This window comes from Cloeon dipterum, chromosome 1, assembly GCF_949628265.1.
Source record: "Cloeon dipterum chromosome 1, ieCloDipt1.1, whole genome shotgun sequence".
NCBI lineage: Eukaryota > Metazoa > Arthropoda > Insecta > Ephemeroptera > Baetidae > Cloeon > Cloeon dipterum.
The window spans coordinates 9,658,287-9,677,907 of NC_088786.1; the positions used below are offsets into that span (position 1 = coordinate 9,658,287).

At 41.5% G+C, this 19,621-nt stretch overlaps 1 protein-coding gene across 2 annotated transcripts in view; it reads right to left on the reverse strand.

Annotated features, from left to right (window-relative positions):
- Positions 1 to 19,621, reverse strand: part of LOC135935522 (nephrin-like) — a 206,446-nt gene that overhangs the window by 92,649 nt on the left and 94,176 nt on the right. For both annotated transcript variants that reach the window (XM_065477927.1, XM_065477936.1), the window contains exons 2-3: positions 11,358 to 11,490; positions 6,443 to 6,651 (exon numbers count right to left, since the gene is read on the reverse strand). In XM_065477927.1, coding sequence (XP_065333999.1) covers positions 6,443 to 6,651; positions 11,358 to 11,490 — 342 coding nt within the window. The remainder of the gene's footprint in view (positions 1 to 6,442; positions 6,652 to 11,357; positions 11,491 to 19,621) is intronic.

Genomic DNA, 19,621 nt, shown 5'->3' on the forward strand with positions numbered 1-19,621 from the left:
TGCTAATTAAAATGAATATGGGGTACACAAGATTGATTGATTTGATTTTGGCAAAAGCATGGAGTACTTTTGCTAATGATATGCGCTGGATTTATATTCCTATATATCAAATAAAGAACATGAATAACGAAATACCAGGCAACTGAATGAAAGGATCACTGGCTGAAAGGGGCAAATGCGTGAGCATACATGCACGGTGGAATACAGATTTCCCTAACGAGACTGGCGCTGCTTTTGATAGGTCGCTGCAAAGAGGTCAAATAAAGGCACTCGGACCCATTTGTGATCGAAGCCGCCTGCAAGGTACGATATTGAAATGCATCAGCTGTGCTTTCCCCTTATCGCCAACCAGTTGCAGGCAACACAAACAGGGAAAGGAAAAAAAATGAAACTCGGAGGAGTCGGTGAACCCGTGAGGTGGCGGTGGAAATATGAAACCAATTTTCCGCCTGCAGCCGTTTCTGCATGAGGTGATTTTTCAGCCAGCGAATGCATTCGCGCTCGGCTGCTGCCGGCGCCAGCAGTGCCAGCGAGCAAGCCACAGAGCGATTTTCATCAAAAAGCAGCTTTGCAGGTCAGAAACTCGCAGCTGCACACAAAGAATCCACCTCTCCGACGCGACTAGACTTCGCTCTGAATTTCTACTGCAATTACGGTCGTCATAAGATTAATTTTTACAGGCCGTGCATGAGTAATTACAAGCAAAAAGTGCGCTGCAGATCTCGCCCCCATGCCTTTGAAACCCTCTGCCACAGCTGCCTGCCTGCCGGCCTGCCAGACGACGTAAAAGAGAGCGAAAGGGTGCCACTGCTGCTGTTTCCAAGGGTATTCTTCTTCATGATGGAGCTGGCCGACGCACACGCCGGGCCCTAATATATCAAGAGAAATGACAAGTCAGCACAAGAGCGGCAGAAATTCATGTGGTAGGTCACATTTCAACGGGTCAAATTTGTCCTTTGGACTACGTGGGCTGCCGAATGAAAAGCACACGCTCTCCGTTTAAACAATAAACCCTCCTGCGTGGAAAAGGGAGTCTGCAATTTTCCCTGCCCCTTTTTCGGAAGCGTGGGAATGTTTTGTATTGCTTCCGCAGGTGAAAATTGCCATAAAGATGGGTTTTAGTCGATTATAAGGTGCCATTTTTTTAATGAGAAATACGCATTTCGTTCATATAGCTTATTAGTTGCGCGATTAAGCGCTTAAAAATTTGATCCATTTATCCAAAGTCTTATTACTCCAGTTTTGTGTAGCTGTCTCATATGGGAACATTGAAAAAATAGGTTGATAAATTTACTGGAGCAATTTTAGGCATGGCTTCCAAAAATTGTAAATCAATATGCCAGTTTTTTTTACAATTATTTTGTAGGATTCCATTGGTTTGTATTAATTTATGATTTGAAAAATGGTAGACTGATCTTGTTCCATGTATGAAATATGGAAATACAAAAGAGCTAATTTCACAGTCTGGCTGCACCAGATTTTGATTGATTCCTGCCAACTGTACGGTATGGCCTTGAAAACATGGACATACAAATTGAAAAACGATCAATTGGTACTGCAGTATTCTGTTTAACGGAAAGTTATTTTCCTCTCTTTTATGTGCGAACAAATAATTTCGCCATTTAATGCTCACAAACAAAGTTATGTAAAGCACTAGTCAATGGGCCAAAATGTGTGCGCCGTGTAGCGAAAAAAGCTAGGTCGGTGCTTATTGCATGTTACATTGCCGGGGTAAAAAAATTCATTTAACGCTCCATTTCACACGCCGGCCGTCGGCCGGCCTGGTACTCAGCCGTCACTGAATGAATATTCATCTCCTTTGTGTTCATGTCGGGCGCGAGGACATAGCGCGTGCGTTGGTTGATATGAAAATCAACACGGAAAACGGCGTGCTTCAGAACAAATTGCAAATAAACGGCCGGGCGCGGATGTGAGTTTTGAATTTATCATAATTAGTCGAGGTGTAAATCACGGCGGTCTGCTCAACAATGGCCGCCATTTTTACGACTTCCTCGCTCCACAGTGGCATTTCGCCCACGGACACGCGGGGCCTAGAAGAGAGGAAAGGGCGCACCTGAATCGCGCGTCCAATAATTCACTCCTTGCGTCACGCATTTTATTTAGAGGGGCTGCGGTCGCATAATTCATCCGTCTCTTCATTCATTTATCTTTTTGTGGCTTTAAAAATGTCATACATTGTTCTCGTTTATTTTGTGCTCAAAAGCGATGCACAATATATGCCAGCAGCGCTGCGGCACTGCGATATTTGAATTTGAATGTGTGTTTAATTCAAGCATGGCACACTTTCAGAGCTAAAATTGACTAACCTTTACATTGGGGTGCTAGTCATGTGCAATATACCTTTTTAAATTTTTTGATTCTGATTCATGGCTTAATTCACATTTAAATTTTAAATACGCCGGTCACGAGAGCCGGTGTGTCCAACATGCTGCACCCTAGACCTGCTTGTGTACAAAAATAAATTCAAGTTTGTGTTTTAATACATAATGTTGCTCTTTAAAATCTGCTGGTTCTAGAAATACGAGCAATATTATGATATTTTTTCTTGTGTCGTATGTTGCTCATTATCTACAGAGAATATTATTTCTATCAAAGGGAACCAGTTCAAATTCACAAAAATGACACAAAAGTGCCACGGTTGATATTCTTGAATTTTAATGGTGTAAATTTAAAAAACCTGTTAAATACCATTCAAAGAAAATTTCACAAGATGCTTGTTTCGTCAACACAGCAGATCCAAGGCAAAAAATTATAGCTTAAATTGTATCATGAATAATAGCTGCGATAAAAATTTGTTGCAGCTAATGCGGTATGGTGTACAAGCTGTCCTTGCGAGAAAAGTGAACAGCAACGATACATACAAAACAATCAAGAACACGACCAGCATCTGAACAATTCCATAAATTTTATATGACAAGAACAATTTATTTATCCAATTCGTAACAGAAACATAAATATCCGTTCTAACGAACGGACGTGCATTAAAATTTTGCATTTGCAGATGTTGCAAAAGCTCACAGCTTGGTGTGCACTTTTTCCTCTGGGCGGGCAAATTCATCATTCATATTTATGGGCTGGCCGTGTTATTTCCATGTAATCAAGTTTTAATGTTTAATAAAAACCGGCGGCGGGGGATGGTCGGTCGGTAGCGTTCGCTCACAGCATCCGCGCAGCGCGTTGACTGCATCATCATGCACAAACGCGCGTGCTCGGCTTTAATTGGACAAAATAATGGGAAAGCGCTTGAGCCACCTGCTCTTAGCAATCGATAACCTGATTTATAGACCATGCACACGCGTCAGGATGAGGCAAACACGGCCTTTTTGATTGGGATAACACCAATTTGCCGATGAAAAAGTGCTCGCAGGCGGCGTAAACAGCTGCCGAGATCAACACGGGTGCAAATTTCAGCAGGCACTGCTTGCTGCACTCGTGTCGGGGCAGGAAAATTATTTACCATGTGAAAAAGCCATTTCATTCTCTTCGTGCGCAATTATCAGCTCTAGCTGCCGGACACTTTGTTTCTATAATAGGACGGTCGGCACATTTGCTCCGCTTTTAGTGCTAATGTGAAAATTTTATGAAGCTGCTGAAGCTATTATTTTTTCTCCTGAAACCGTACCCAAGTAAAAAGAGGGCACGCCATCAGCAGCGATAATGTTTTTCATTCCACTCTCTGGCTGTGCTCCGGCTTAACTCATTCGTATGCATAGGACCACTAACTTTGACGTTAAAATAATTTCCATCGCTGCGGTTAAAGGTATCATACGATTTTCCATAATTTTATCTCCGAGATATCGATCATAGCTGCGTGTCCTTCTTAAATGAGAGTCTGAGCGCATAAATTTTTAAGAAATTATGGAGAGATGAGGATAGGAAGGACAACTTCTTGAATGAATGTGTGGGGCCTTGCCGCCACTACAAGTAAAATATCAATATTGGGATGATTCCCGTAATTGTCATAGGTGGCAGTGTAAAGGTGAAGCTCACCTTTACTGCACCTTAACCCCCACTGCATTAATAGACTCGCACGGAAGCAGTCACATCTAATGTGGTCTCTCCAACCTGGATTGGAGAGACAGTGCGAGATCAATTCAAATGGATTTTGTATAAATTGACGGAACCCGATTTGGAGTAATAAATAATTGTTATTGATTCGACATTTGTGAATTTGTTTGTCCAGTTGTGATATATATCGACTGTAACTTTTGTCCTTTTAATTTTAGTTTAGACACATAATAAATGAGATGAAAGATTGAGGACGTAAGCTGCCCCTAGTTTTAATTTGAGGCTCTTCGAACGCGAACCCTGGCCGCTACAAATGGTTGACCTTCATTTCTCTCAAATAAAATCAATATTTAACCTCAATATTTTTTACTGCGACTCAACACAAAACTAACTGTGATTAGCTGTGTTTAAATGGCTCAAATGGCTTAAAATTGCATTATTCATGCTCATTAGATGATGTCATGACGATTGGAAGCCTACAAATTATTCGTTCATCTATAATTTACAGTCCTTATACTCAAAATAGTTTTAATTACAAGATTTGATTTATTAACTGCATATCTGGATCATTTGAAACAACTGCCCTTTTCGAGATTTTCAGCGTAGAGTTAAGAAAATTTCTTAGGGTCGTTTTCAGATTGTTTTCGACCTGCGATAAGATTTCTTTGACCACCTTGCAAAATGGAAATTTCAGATTTTTCATTTACAAAAGTGCATGAAGCAATGTACAGATCAAAACTTCCTCGTAATGACATTTTCTGTTAGCTCAACTTCGATAGGTGGGAGGTGCAGCCGGGAGTATGGTAAAAACGGCGTGTCACTCGGTCGAGGCTCTTATCGCGTTGATCGGATGCATATAATAAATACTGCGGCGCTGCGACACGGCGACAGATTGATTTAGGCGGCGTCGCTCCACCGCAGAATGATGAATAACAAGCGTGCACACCGCACTCTGCTGCAACACACGTTAAAGTGCATAACACGGACGCGACACAATCAATTGGCCTCGAGTGCGAGCGGCGTTTTTGCCCGCCGCAGAAAATAACATTTGCAGTCGTATATTACGTTCGACGTCATCTGCTGGGCCCGAGTCGAAGAATATATTATGCAGCCCGCGGGGGAAAATGTAGGCCACTTTTTGCCGGCAGCAGCTAGCTCTCGCCTTCGGCAATAATACACAGCCAAATGGCACTTTTACTCGGGCGATAAATCACACTGGTGCGGCCGCGCGCCAGTTTATTGGAAAGCGAGGAATATTGTCAAATTAATTTGACAAATACCTCGGAACAAGTGCGCTGGAAAATAGCGAACGCCAGCGCCGCCTCCACGTCCAAAGATATTAAATTTTACGCCCGGTGTTGTCGCAGATAAAGGGTTGGGGCGGTTTTATTGAATAAAAGAGAGAGAGAGAGAGAGAGAGAGAGAGAGAGAGAGAGAGAGAGAGAGAGAGAGAGAGAGAGAGGAGCGAGTTTGGGCGAGGCTGAGACGTTGTCCCAGGGGCCGCGCGACGTAATGAGCGAACCTGATTTTCGGCGACGAGCAGACACATACACACGACGGAAGGGCGGCTGATATCGCAAAAAAAGGAGACAGCTTCGTTGGCAGCGGGAGAGAGAAAGAGAGAGAGAGAGAGAGAGAGAGAGAGAGAGAGAGAGAGAGAGAGAGAGAGAGAGAGAGAGAGAGAGAGAGAGAGAGAGAGAGGCTCAAAATTTTCAATCCGAGAGCGAAAGCGAGCGTTCTCCCGGGAGCCGCCAATATTCGAGGCTGGTCTGCAATTAATGTGAGAGCGGAGCCGAATTTGAAAATGCTCGCACGCTGCGCAGCAACGAGCAGAAGAAGAGCAGGCTCCGGAGCGGATGGGTAATAACATTCTTTGCTCAACTTTTGATGGTTATGTCTGAGTATACATGCTCACTTGGATTGCCTTGGGACGCTTCCTTTCTAAAAGGACACACACGGTGGATTATATTTTTTGTTGAATGGCAAACTTGTCAGACTTTTAATATTTCTTTGACCTTCGCCAGTTACTTTGGAAAGAGCTCCACCAGACAGTTAGTCATTTTGCACGAAATAAATAGCTGTACATGCACCCACATGCACATCCTTTATAAATAGTTTTCATGTTAGAAACTTTGAAATGGTCGCACTATTGAATGAAGTTGTCACTGTCGGAGGATAGATATATTATAATATATGTTGAAGGCTCTTTGGGAAAGGCGAGTTGAGAGTCACCAAATCCCATTACAGATGAATTTATTGTGTTGTATTATCAAAATTTTTCGAGTCTTTATAACCTGGTCATATGTGATATTATATTTTGAGCGTAAAATGTATAATTTACCATCTTACGAGGCAGAAAAGATGCGAAAAAGTCATTTTCCGCAAAGAGAAAGAAAAGGAAAGAGCCACTTACCGATGATGGTGAGGTTGACCTTGGAGTTCCTGGTCTGCGCCACTTTGAAATCGACACGGCACCTGTAGGTGCCGGCGTCGGTGACCTTGACGCTGTCGATGCCCAATTCGGCGGGGTTGCGGTCCGATATGAAGTAGGCGCGGCTGCCGAACACGTTCTCGGCCGACCAGCGCTCGGCCTGGCTGAAGTTCTTGTCCCGGCCGTCCACACTGTAGGCAAGTAGAGTTTCGCCGTCAGAAAGTTTTGCAATTCACACCGCCGGTGCAATTTCTCAAGCCTGCCAGGTTCAATTAAACTGTGCTGTGCCGCATCTGCCAGCTTTGTGTATATTGAAGTTGACAAAGTTCTTTCGGCTAATGAAGTCGGCTGCAATTTGACAGGCCGCTGCCTTTGCGAATTTTCGCCTCTCAAAGAATAAGAAAGAACTCTAGATATTTTCGCTCCCTTTTTCACTCCGTTCGGTGCATGCTAATGGATCGCGCTGCTGGCGCTGCTTTTTCACAAGGAAACTCTCCGAGGAGCGTGAGCTGCGCGTGGCGTGGCGTGTGGTTTTGCGTTTGTTTTCGCCCAGCCGTGAGCACTTCTTGTGACCGGACAAACCACGCTCGGCAGCAAAAAGAGTCACTCACTCGCTTGCTGCTGACTGGCGTCGGAAAATAAGAGGTGCTGTGTTTGGCACTTGGAATTACTCGCTCTCGTGCACCAACCACCCCAAGGCAGTTTAATTTACAGCGCCAGCAGACGGCCTCACGCAGCGTGCAAAGTGACGTTGCGAAAGGATGCGACATGTGCTCATCTAAATACAAATAATTCGAGCTATCACATCAAGCTTTGCCTTTTGATCTCTGTACAAGGTCACGAAAATGACGAACGTTATTCCTCCCAAGAGTATCTTTCACACTAATACAGAGTTTTCATAGTAATAACTTTCCATTTGATGGAATTCACCGTTTCACATTACACTATTTAAAAACTAATAGAAAGTTTAGTATATTAAATCTTAATTAATATCTTCAATTAGTAAAAAAAAGTTGCCCAAAAAGTGATTTATAGAATATATACAAGATCCACCATTTAAGCATAGCTTTTAAAAAGGCTGATAAAATTTTGAACGTTCCTAGGTCTACAATCTTGAGCTAGAAGCAATTCACATAATAATGGCCTTTTTCAGACAGCAAATCTGAAGCCATAGAAGCGTCAGCCGGAAGCTATGATCTCTATTTCACTCTGACGCAAAATGGAAAAAGGTAGCAACATCATAAATCGGTGGAAACTTTAGCACGAAACGCTGCACCGAGCGCACAAAGCAACACCTGAAGCAGGCTGCGCTAGGTTAAGTGGAATACACAGTCTGCATAATGCAAGTGAATATAGCGTGCATAAAGAGAAAGACACGTGCAAACTTGTTTCAGCCGGCGAATATCGGATGCCGGAAAATATCCAGGCGTGGAGTTCATCTCCCGGCAAGAGAACTGAAGCGGCACAATACTTTGACTGAAGGAAATTGCCGACAGAAGAAGATAGGAGTCAGCGGCCTTCGTTTCAAGTCGGCTGGCTGCCTTGTGGTGTAAAATTGCCCTGCTTTTGTAATTAATTCACCACACCACGGGAGAGCCGACAATTGCATCTCTCTCATTTCAAAGCAGCAAATTCAAATTTAATCTTTGCGCCGCGCGTTCAGCAAAATGCAAGCCAGCGCGCGATAAGCTGCTCTCGCAAGCCATTTATCACCGCGCTCGCATACGCAGCAACGAAATTTTCATTTTTAATATTATAAAACAGGCTGGATGGAGAGCACCGCGTGCGTCGCGTCGGTATCAGGAGTTGCGCCAGGCGAAAAATAATGCAAAAGCCTGCCTGCCTGCGTGTTCGTACATAAATATTAATTTAATCCCAAACACAAATAATACGCAGAGCGAGCGGATTATTTTACGAGGAGAAACTAACACAACGCATTACACGCGCGCGGATGTAAAAATAATGGCACTCCATTTTTCACGCCACCATCTCTCTTTTTATTATAAAAATCTCACGCCTGGGTTTCTTGTAGAAATATGGCCAGCGCGCCGTCTACATTTACAAATGTATCAAGCAGCGCATTTTTCCCTAATGAAATTGGTGTCGTGTTAGCAACAGCTCGTTGCCCGGACTGGAATTTAACCAGTTTTACGCTTGGGAGAAAAAACTGAGTTGCATATAACACGTACTAGAAAATGTACCCAGGAAATCCATCTTTTAGGCTTAAACAGAAAAAGTGAGTAAGGCAATATGAATTTGAAAAACGGGTTTAGCAAACTAGAAATAGGTTAGGTAAATTAAATGTTGTTTAATTATTATCGAAACGTCTTTAGAAAAAATATCAATATAATAAATCAATTAATTTTATAGTGTACAAAAAGAAAAAGAAATGCACGATACGCCTAACAATGTACATAATTCACAGCTTGCTCTATAAGACTAAATAAATCAGAAAAATATGCTTCGTTACAAATAAATAGAGTGCTTATAACGAGAGTGAGATGGCTAGGCCGACCGACGCGACTGTGGCCTGCGCACTGCCGCTTCCCTATCTCTCCCCATGTTAAAATGCGCGCACGCGGTTGGCGCTACAGCTAAATTCATGAAGCCACCCGCGGACTTATTGGTGTCAATCGAACGCGCACGAGTCGTTTTATCATATAACTCGGAACCGAGCCTGAAAACAAAAGCGCTTTCGAGAATTCCACCGCTGAAATCTAACCATTTCGCTGCGAGCTCCGACAGCGACGATCGCACCCGAGCGCCAGCGGCTGTCGGCGAAGCACGCATCACCATGGCAACCAGACAACAAGTGAAATACACTTGTTGTCTGGAAATGGGCAGATTTCAGCGGTGGAATTCTCGAAAGCGCTTTTGTTTTCAGGCTCGGTTCCGAGTTATATGATAAAACGACTCGTGCGCGTTCGATTGACACCAATAAGTCCGCGGGTGGCTTCATGAATTTAGCTGTAGCGCCAACCGCGTGCGCGCATTTTAACATGGGGAGAGATAGGGAAGCGGCAGTGCGCAGGCCACAGTCGCGTCGGTCGGCCTAGCCATCTCACTCTCGTTATAAGCACTCTACAAATAAATATAGGAACTCAAATAGAGTATGTAGGGGATTGCTTTCTTCCGCGACAAAAAATTCATTTGCAGGCTGTAAAAATGTTTTTCCACGCCCCACTAACGAGATGGCTTGGCTTGACCAATAGCATTCTGGAGCATTAAATTGCCAGCCTCTAAAACCAATATCTTTCATAGATTAATTTCATGTTCATAAACCACATAAACCACCACAAATTTGCCATTAAAATTCGAAACTGTTTGAGTTAAATTATCAATATATACGCTTTGATTTTCATGGACCACAAAAATTTAACCATTGATTTCTATTTTAAAAGTAAACAGGTCAGTTTTGAAACGTAAATCACTTTTATTTCGGAGAAATTTTGTATTTCTCCTAACGAAAATTTCAGTTTTATATACTAACATTACAACAAAACTTGTTGCTGCAGTCAATATACATACTAGGGTGTTAACTTTTTTCATGTTTTGATTTTCCAAAGTTTGCAAGTAGTGCTTTTTTATGTTACCTCAAGAGTTTCAATTTCAGGGGTAATTAAGGCCTACCTACCAACTTTTAAAACCTGAAATTTTTTCAGGTTTATTAAGACAATTTTGCTCATTTCAGGTGATTGTAAACGGCATATTATGCATGATTTTATATACATATCTGATTGCTGATCTAATAGCAGGTGAATCAAAACAAAATCTCTCTGCAGTATATTCGGTAGCTTTCGGATTTAGTTTTGCGGATAAAATGCTGTTGATGAGGCCTGAGGGGCCAAAATAGCTGCTGTAAAGCACAAAAATAATTTTTCATTTTAATTTTCCCTATTGCCACTCATCATTTTTTTTTTTCAGACAAATAGATCAGCCTTTCTCGAATTGATTTTAAATGAGGATTATTACTTTCTGCCATGACCTAAATATGACGCTTTAAATTTTTATTTTGTTTGATTAATCTGTTTGATCTAACGATTTAACGTTCAAGTTGCATGATTGATTGCGAAAAAAATAAAAAGTTGACTCTTTCGCTTTTCCAGAGTGAATATTTTTAGCGTGGCCTGGACAAATTGGGGTTATCGGAGCAACAGTCAGCTCGACGGAGCAAATAACGAGAGCGAGCGGGAGCCGATCTAATTTACCCGTTGGAGCGTGAAGCGTTTCCTCAAAATTCAAGCACGCAATTTGAATGGCGTCCGCAGTGCCGCTGCATTTCGGTGAGGAGACGCATTTTAATTCCCGAAGAGATATTTTAATAAATATACTCTGGCGATTAGAAAAATGAAAAGGGGCCTGCGGGCGTGTTATCAATTTATTCAAATGTCGGCGCAGGCAGCTCGTTAAATTTAATTTCCCCCCTGAATCCGAGGACAATGATAATGGATTCCGCGAAGGATTGGTTCGCGGCACGGAAGGGGCGCACACGTTCCTCTTTCATAGATTCAAGTTCGGTGAAAGTTGTCAGCAGCGCGGCGCTGTCACAATACACAAGAATAAATCGTAAACTTCGCAACTCGTAAATAATATCTCGCGCAGGCAGGCAGGCGTTTTCTTTGGCTTGCAGCGCATTAGGCATTAAAGCGGCGCGAAATCGTTTATATGTATGCGTGCATTTCCACGTTCGCGGCCGAGATTTATGGAAATGGAGCAGGAATATAATAAAAGAGCAAGGCGGCCGCGTAAGCTGCGCAATCTGCGCGCTAAAACGTTTTTCTGATAATATAAATACACACAGCGGTGGCACAACTCCTTGCGGAAAAATGGCGCAACGTTTGATATTGGATTGCGTAAATAAACGGGGCAGGTGCGGTGCGGCGGCATGCACACTCACCTGTAAATTGGGGTGCCGAGGTCTTCGCGATACCACAGGACCAGCACGACCGCGTCCATTGGCTCCGGCGTTGTGATATCGCACGGCATGTAGGTCGCCTCGCCGGCGATCGCCACCATGTTGGTTATTGGAACTGCAACAAACGAGAGCAAATTTATTACATGTGAATATTTGCATCAGAGAGCGAAATAAATCTGAATCGATTGTCAGCGTCCAAAGAGTAATTCTAGACGCTATCGTGTATTACAGCACGTACTTAATCATTGGAAAACGAGCCCATCATTTTTCCTATATAATTTGATCAGCAATGATTAAGCGTTGAGTGTATGATGTTTTTATGAAATTTTGCCGTAACTTCATTAGCAGGATTGGGATCATAAAATGTTGTTCTTTGGTCAACATCGGACAGTTTTGTCAATTTGAGACTATTCTGTTTAGATTTTTAACAGTTTATTTTCAAAAGAACTTTATTTTAAATCATTTTGACATTTAAGTTTTAGATTTTCTGCTTAAGAAATCTAAGAGTTATTCGTTATTGGGCAAAACACATAGTATCATCAATAAATTTAGATTTTTATGGACTAATTTGGGTGGTATACCACAGTCAACTATTTATTCTCTAAGTTCTTAATGACAGTTAAATTTAAAAGTGCCTAATTTATTTTTGTTAAATATGATAGGGAAGCTACAGTTTTCTTAATTAACTTGACAATTGACTTCATATTTGTAAAAGATATTATCACTTTTTGTTTTTAAAAAAGTACTAACCAATTAATAATTTATCGGATTAGGCCAAATCCTCTACGATCGACCAAAAACCAATGAGAAGGGCGTGAATATTTTAAAAATGCGTGTCGAACTCATTTCTTTCAATATGTAACATTAAAATTCATTAAATAGCATTTTTTAAACAAAATAATTGTTTCGGTCGGTTTTAATTTTAGCAGTTTGTTGGAAGTGTATTTTTTAATCTTAAGCAGATGTTGTTGTAAATAGTGAGCTTTGAAATTGAGATGTTTATGCTTCCAAAAACTGGAAGCAACCATAAATTTACATAAAGTTAACATCTCATCTACCATGCTGGGAAATTTATGACTTTCTCCGTTCTAGCAAAGAAATAGTTTGAATACAGGCAAAAGGTAGAAGACTCCCATGAGAGGCAAGTACGAAGTTGCTAGCTGTGAAAGCGACGAATGACAGAAGTCTACTGTAAATTTTTTCTCACAAGATAGATAGGAAGAAGTCGTCAAAAGACTGGAGCAGCTTCTGGCCCGTGTTTTTGCACATTTGGACACTAATTACCGCCAAGAATACATCAACTAGCTAAAGCGTCCCCTGGAGGAGGAAGCTGGGGTCGAAAAAAGCGAGGCGGCAACGCCAGCGAAAAGCAGCTCTGGGGACCGGGAAAAAAGACTGCGAGCTGTCGGTGGACTGCTAGGCAGTAGCACTCATTTTTTTGTTCCCTTCTGCCGGACACATCACACACGTGGATCAGTTTTAATACTTTTTGATGCGGCCGTGTAGCTGGCTATGCGGAAATACCCTCTGAACAAAACATCCAGCACGACCCAGCCTCTCTCTCTCTCTCTCTCTCTCTCTCTCTCTCTCTCTCTCTCTCTCAGCCGTAAAGCAGTAGCAGCAGTCCGTCGAGGGAAAGCGCAAGCTAGTCCGAGTGAGAAGGTAGTGGTGTGTGTTTTTGTCGTGTTGACTTTAAGCCAATTGCGAGCAAACTGAATAAAATAATCTCTGACGTGTAGTAGAGAGAGAGCCGGCCGAAAAACTTTAGGGAAACACGGCAAAACACGAGCACCACGACGACAGAGGACTGCTGCTGCAGAGCAATATGCTGGTTAGGCAACAAGCTCTGCTTTTTGCCTGTCCGGTGCGAATGATGAGGAGAGAGCGAGGGAGGGACGGTTTGCCAAATAAACATAAGTAACCCACCGGAGACGAGCTCGAATTATTTATTATGCGAACCGTGCTAATCGTTAAACTGCTCCCTGGTGCGCGTGCAAAAAGGACAAACAACGGCGTATGTGGCTTAATTCGGGAATTTGCGAACCGCGACACAGACTTTTGCCTCCGATCATGCATATTTAGTCCTCATCGATTTTGCGCAGGCTTTTCAATTAGTTAATTTCTATGCCTGACAAAGGGAATGAATAGCCACAAAATTTCGTTTCAACGATTGTTATTTCATCATTTAAATTAAAAAATAGTCTCATTAATGCGTGTATCAGTCTATGGGTACTTCAGCTCAATTTGCATCCTCAAATATTAAAAAATTTCATTGATTCGGTTTTCTGGCCGATTTTCTTCCTTTCTAGTTTCATATTTTCCAAACAATAATATTAAAATTATGATCTCTTCTGGTTTAAAACCCTATAAATTTTTAATATGAATATTGAATGTGGAGATACTATATTTTTTCTTTTGTAGAATCAGTATTTTTAGTTTTTAGGCACAATTGTTAGAACTATTTCTATACCTTCATGAAAATAATTAAAAAACTCTAATGTCATCTAGATTGTATTTATTTTAATGATTTTTATACCAACTTAGTCATATGTATTAATATATGAATACCCATGTAGATAAAATCGAAAATTTAGATTCTTTTTTGAACTGTACATAAACATGATTCTTGCAATTTTAAAATGTAACCAGAGTAAGGTCCATGAGGTAAATTCCTTGATACGAATTGATGAATTTCTCACGTGAACTTGCCCTTTAAAGCACCAACTATCTAGCAAACTTGTCAAATTACTTCCTTTTGGGAGAGTTCAGGAGAGATGTGTGAAAAACGGTGGCGAAATTCCGCGTTGCCCGGAGCAATGCCGGATTAAGCAAGTGAAAACAAAGTTTGTTCGTTGGGCCGCGTGAAATTCGCAAATTCGAGTGCATGCGGTGTGATTAGCGCCAACTTAAAATTCAGTCTGCAAACTCTGAAAGATGGGGTGGACGCAAACGAGCAAGCAAGTTGAGGCTTTGCTGCGCCGCCTGCCCGCTCTATCATCAAGCCAGTGCAAGTACAAAGTGGATAGAATAATTAAGAAGTTGCGCTCTTGTGTAAGTGGAGCGGTGTAAAATATGAATTAAGCGGAAATCTGGTGCCAGCCAGGATGGGCATCTGAGAAGTTTTAACTTTTCGCTCTCGCGCCAGTTTCGTCGGCTAGATGAGAGATGAGATTTTGAGCAGCAACTTGCAGGAGAAAGTGATCCTGACCAACCGACGCAAAGTTTCCTCCAATAAGTAGTACAAGTGGTGTAAAATGGAACAACACATAAAACCGGTAGGTAGGTTTGGAAATTTTTAACGGTAATTTTTTAACATTAGCAGATTGGACCGTTTTCTACTCACCATTGCCTTGTCAATAATGGAATTTCTTGTACGGCAAAGGCATGTTAATTTTCAAAGAGCTATTTAAAAAGGTTTTCTGTAGGCTCAAATACAAAAGGTTACACTGACGATTTTTGACACAAAATAAATAAATTAGTTTTATTTTTGGGTCATTAATCTTGTGGGTATTTGCCCTTAATAACACTGCAGCAGGCACTACCCAAATTTTATTTTTTAGGTTTGATTTTTATGTCATTTTTTTCAAATATCTTGTTCTAAAACTTCAGAGCTCAACAGGATGAAAATTGATAAGTAAAATTTTACAAAATTTATTGGCGAATCTGGGATACAAAGCGAAAAAAGACTGTAAAAAAGTGGATGTTTATTATGATTTTAGGCCCAATTTTTCAGCGAATAATTGCAACAGTAAATTTTACGTTTTCTCGGTCTTTCGCCATCAAATTTCTAACAGCAACTTATTGATTTCGAAAAAAATAAACGGAAAACCACCAGAAAACCATTGAAAATTACTCGATAAATCTTTCATGCTCTGAAAATGACCATCTTGCACATTTTTTTAAATGGTTTTTGTATCAGGATGTAAATCCATCTAGAAAGTTTGAGATTAGTTTTGCTTATCCAAAGACTTATAGCCTATTTCCAGAGTCTTGATATTGTATAATATTTGTGTTTGTTTGGTGACTAAATGAAATTCAGACGCATTGGAAAAAAATACTCTCGATCGTCGAAAATTCTCGACCCTAATATCCCATGGAAGTATTAGGCGTAAAAACAAAAGTGCGATCTCAAGAAGTATGTGTCTAGCTATCCTCTTTCCACTCCGGCCTGCCCAGTCGATCTCCAGAGGCCGGGCTCCGATTTGCAATGCCCGATATCACGTTTATTTTGAAATCGCAGGTGTTTTTTGCCCTTGAACTTTCGCCTGCCGCCCGGACTGCTCTCGCTCGCTATTTGTTTAGGCAACGAGCGGCGGCGCGTGTGAACAGCGCCACGCGCTTCTCCTAATCAAATTGCGGTTGCGAAAATAATACCGAGTTGCGCGCCTGGCGAAATGTGTTTGTGTGTGTTTTTAATTAAAATAAATAACACTCACACACCCGTCAGCAGGGAATCTGATTATCGCGGAGGCGAGGAAAAGCGGCACAGCCGTCGGCGGTCGAATTTTCGAAATGAAACCGCACTCGCACACACACATCACGTACAATTCGCATCAGTTAAAGTTTAATGACTTTTTCAAATGTCTATTCGCAGGCGTGCCGACGAGGCAAGGCATTATAATAATGCCGCTATATCCCACTACATGGAGCGCAGCTAATGCTGAAAAACGAGAGAGAGCATATTCTGCGGCGGCACACATGGGTGAAAAGTCGTAAAAAGGCAGCTGAAATGAGTGACGAATGATAAGGTTTTCGCCAGCAAAGCTGCTGCTGAAAAGAGCGCCGAGATATAATGCTGCTCATTTTCCGGCACCAGCACGCCGGAATTAAAAATGGAAACATCAAAACGCTTTCGTGCACGACGACCGCTTTTTCATCGCGTTCTCGATTGCGAAAAGCTAATTCATCCTCTCTGTCTGTCCACTCGCCGCCGCGCCTTTGATCCAAGCATACAAAACGGTTGGTTATGAACGTCAAATCAATCGGCACTGTACGCGGTCAATCGCAGCTGCTGCGTGCGGCTCTGCACGTGTTTGCGTCTCTATTTCTGCGCAAAATTTAATGGGAAATACAAGGGCAATAGAAGTTGAACAGGTGCATATGGGGAGACAACCGCATTTAGTTTAGATCTCTAGTAAAACTCATGCCATACATAAATGTGAAAATTTCAAATCAAAAATTTATGTTTGGATGAGTACAGCTATTTGAAGCTGTAGAAAATATGTCACTGAATCTCATTTCAAGGATCACGAACATTTGCTGTAAAATCTCAATTTGAGATTTTGAATTCATTTGTTTTTTTAAAAAAATCCCATTGTTTATTGAATTTGAAAAATATTGCTACAAAGGAAATTATCTCAATGTACTAATTTATTTTCTGTGTCCCTGCCGTGCTCAGGGCTGGGCATGGGTATTAAGCGGTATTTTGCGGACCCGGTTTTTTGCGTTTTTTTCAGCTAGTTTCTCCCGCATTTTTGGTGCCCATGAAAAATTACATTTAAAATGTCCAAAAACACATGAGTCAACAAAAAGTAATGATGAAAGTCAAAAGAATTAATAAAGTAATAAAGGTACATAATCCTAACTAAAACCCCGTTTCCTCTCCATATAGGGCATTTTTTCAATACTTTTACCATGAGGTGAAAGAAACCGCACAAAACTGGTAAATACCGCAAAACCACTGCACTGCAAGTCCCGGGAGATACCCAGCCTTGGCCATGCTTAATTTTTATATTACAATTTTCGTACCTTGCTAACTCTATGTTGAGGAAGTTTTTTTTTATCATGGCTAACAGTTTTTAATTTAAATTGAAGCATATTAAATGCTAATTGAATCCTAACAGTGCAAAGCTGAATTCGCAGAAAACAGGCCAGTGTGTGTTTCCTTCCGCCTTTTGATACGTTCGCAGAGAGCTCGCAAAGTTATAAAAATCTACATTACTCCGTAATGCAATATTAATCATTGTTGATGTGCAACTCTAGGCTATTTGATACATGAAAACATAGCAATATCCAGTAACAAACTTTGTTCATTTGCTACATAGTGAAAAGACCATTTCAAGAGTTGCTCCAGATGCAATTCGAGAAAATGGAAAGAGCTCTCGTTGTGCCGGCCGACACCTTAGGCAAAGTCACAAAGGCCCGCCACCGATATCAATCTCGGCCGAATTAGAGCAATCACGCTGAGGGCGAGTCAATTTATCGCATGCGTCACGTGTGTGTCAAAATGAATTATTTCAGCCAGCGATAGGATCGAGCGGCGGCCAATGGATTCATTGCGCGGCACGTGTAATGAGGGTCGCGACCTGCAAAAGCCCGGTGCAAAAATCAGCCAAAGCAGCCTCTGGTCGGTGCTCACTGACGCGAACACGCGCGTGGCGTTAATTAATAAACCCTCTGTGCAAATAGCAACGAGCGCAATTTCACTCGCAAACAGAGTCGCGTTTAATAAGCAATGGCTGGCTTGGTATCGCACACTCGAATTATCCCGAGGCACATTTTTTTCAAACCGACTTAGAGCAGAAAATTTTTCTCAGGTGCATAATATTTATATTCAGGCGTCCACTTTACGGATTTGTGCAATTCTCTATTCTACAGGTAAGCCTGTTGTGAGGAGAGAAATGCGTCTTTTTTAAAATGCAACCTCTTTAAACTTTCTATTCCGCATTATGTTTTGTATAACGAGCCTCTGGAAAAATGGAAATAAAATTTCACCATTGCTGTAGAATTGCAAATTGCGCAGCATTCATTTTATAAGTACTTCAGTGTTTGTTGAGTGATGGATCAAAGCTACTTGTGCGTGCTCTTTTTAAGAAATTCTCCAACGAATGCCCTATAGAAATTATTTTTAAATGGAAAAGGCGTTTTGTTGGGAGGTAAGCATACTATAAACCTGCTCTCTATCATGATTGAACTTTGACAAATACTCTTTTTAAATTTCAACTATTGGCTATTTGCAATTGAAACTTAGGCACAGCCGTCAGTAAGTACCTTATATTTCTGGATAAACTATGGCAGTCGTGCACAAAATGAATTGAGAATAATTGCTGATCGATTTTAAAATGGCATATTTATAAATTAAAAAACTTAAACTTATTTATTTTTTGAACTTTCAAGGTAATGTTCTACAAAAAACCTCGTTGATTGAACCGCTGATTTCTCACGATTATATTTTTTAATTTTTACAGAAGCGGAAATAATACTCTTTGAATAAAAATGCTTCACACAAGCGAAGAAATTTCTGGGAAATTGGAATTTGCTAAGAGATATTTGCGACGCAATAAGAGAAGGACTTGTAGCAACCTAATATTCGTGTAGATAACGAGAAATATATTTTTTTCTCTAAGATTTTTCACAACTCCAACCCATCCTATCCGTTTTCAGAGATGGATAGCTTTATTTAAATTAATTTGAGACGAACTTCCTTTAAATTTCTACAAATGTCTTACCAAATAGCTAATTCCGCAAACGAACGAAGAACAATGAAAGCCATCATGTCAAAGCTTTGGGAAAAAATCGAACATATTTCCTTTTTAAAAACACACCAAAAACGATAGCTGGCACACGGTCCTAAAAATCGGAAGATGAGACAAAAAACTGAGGACGGCAATCGCACACATCATGAAGAAACGCATTGCATTATTCAGCACAGCATCGGAACTAAATTCCACCCGCCAGGCCATTACACTCGAACAAACCACTAAAAATAGTCGGCGCAAGTAAAAGAAAAAGCCATCTCGAGCTTTCAACAAGGCAGGCCTTTTTGCTCCGGCAACTCCGACGATAAATTCGGCGGGCGCGGCTGCGGGCTAAAAGGGAGCATCATTACCATAAAATGAAAATTTAAACTGCCTCTTAAGTTCTAGCTGAAATAAATCTGCCAATTTTTGTGAGCGGTGCTACCGCCGAGCGAGAGGGCGCTCGCGCACAGCTGCGGCCGAATCGCGTGCCAGGTATCAAAAAGCAGCGAGAGTGCGGCGCGTGGCAGCCGAGCGAGAGCGAGCCGTTCTTGATTGTTGGACCTGAGCGGCAGATAAGGCGCACGGGAAGAAAGGAGCTGGCTCGTATTCATGTTTGCCAGCTGGTCGGCCGGAAAGCACACACAGCACACTCCAGACCTAATCCTTTTTAAATTCGAGCTGATTGCTTGCATGCGCACACGGCCGCCTATCAGATTTAGAGCTCCGAAGGCCGCCCCACAGCAATTACAATCTAAGCACTGCCGGACTAAATTCCTCTCACTTTTT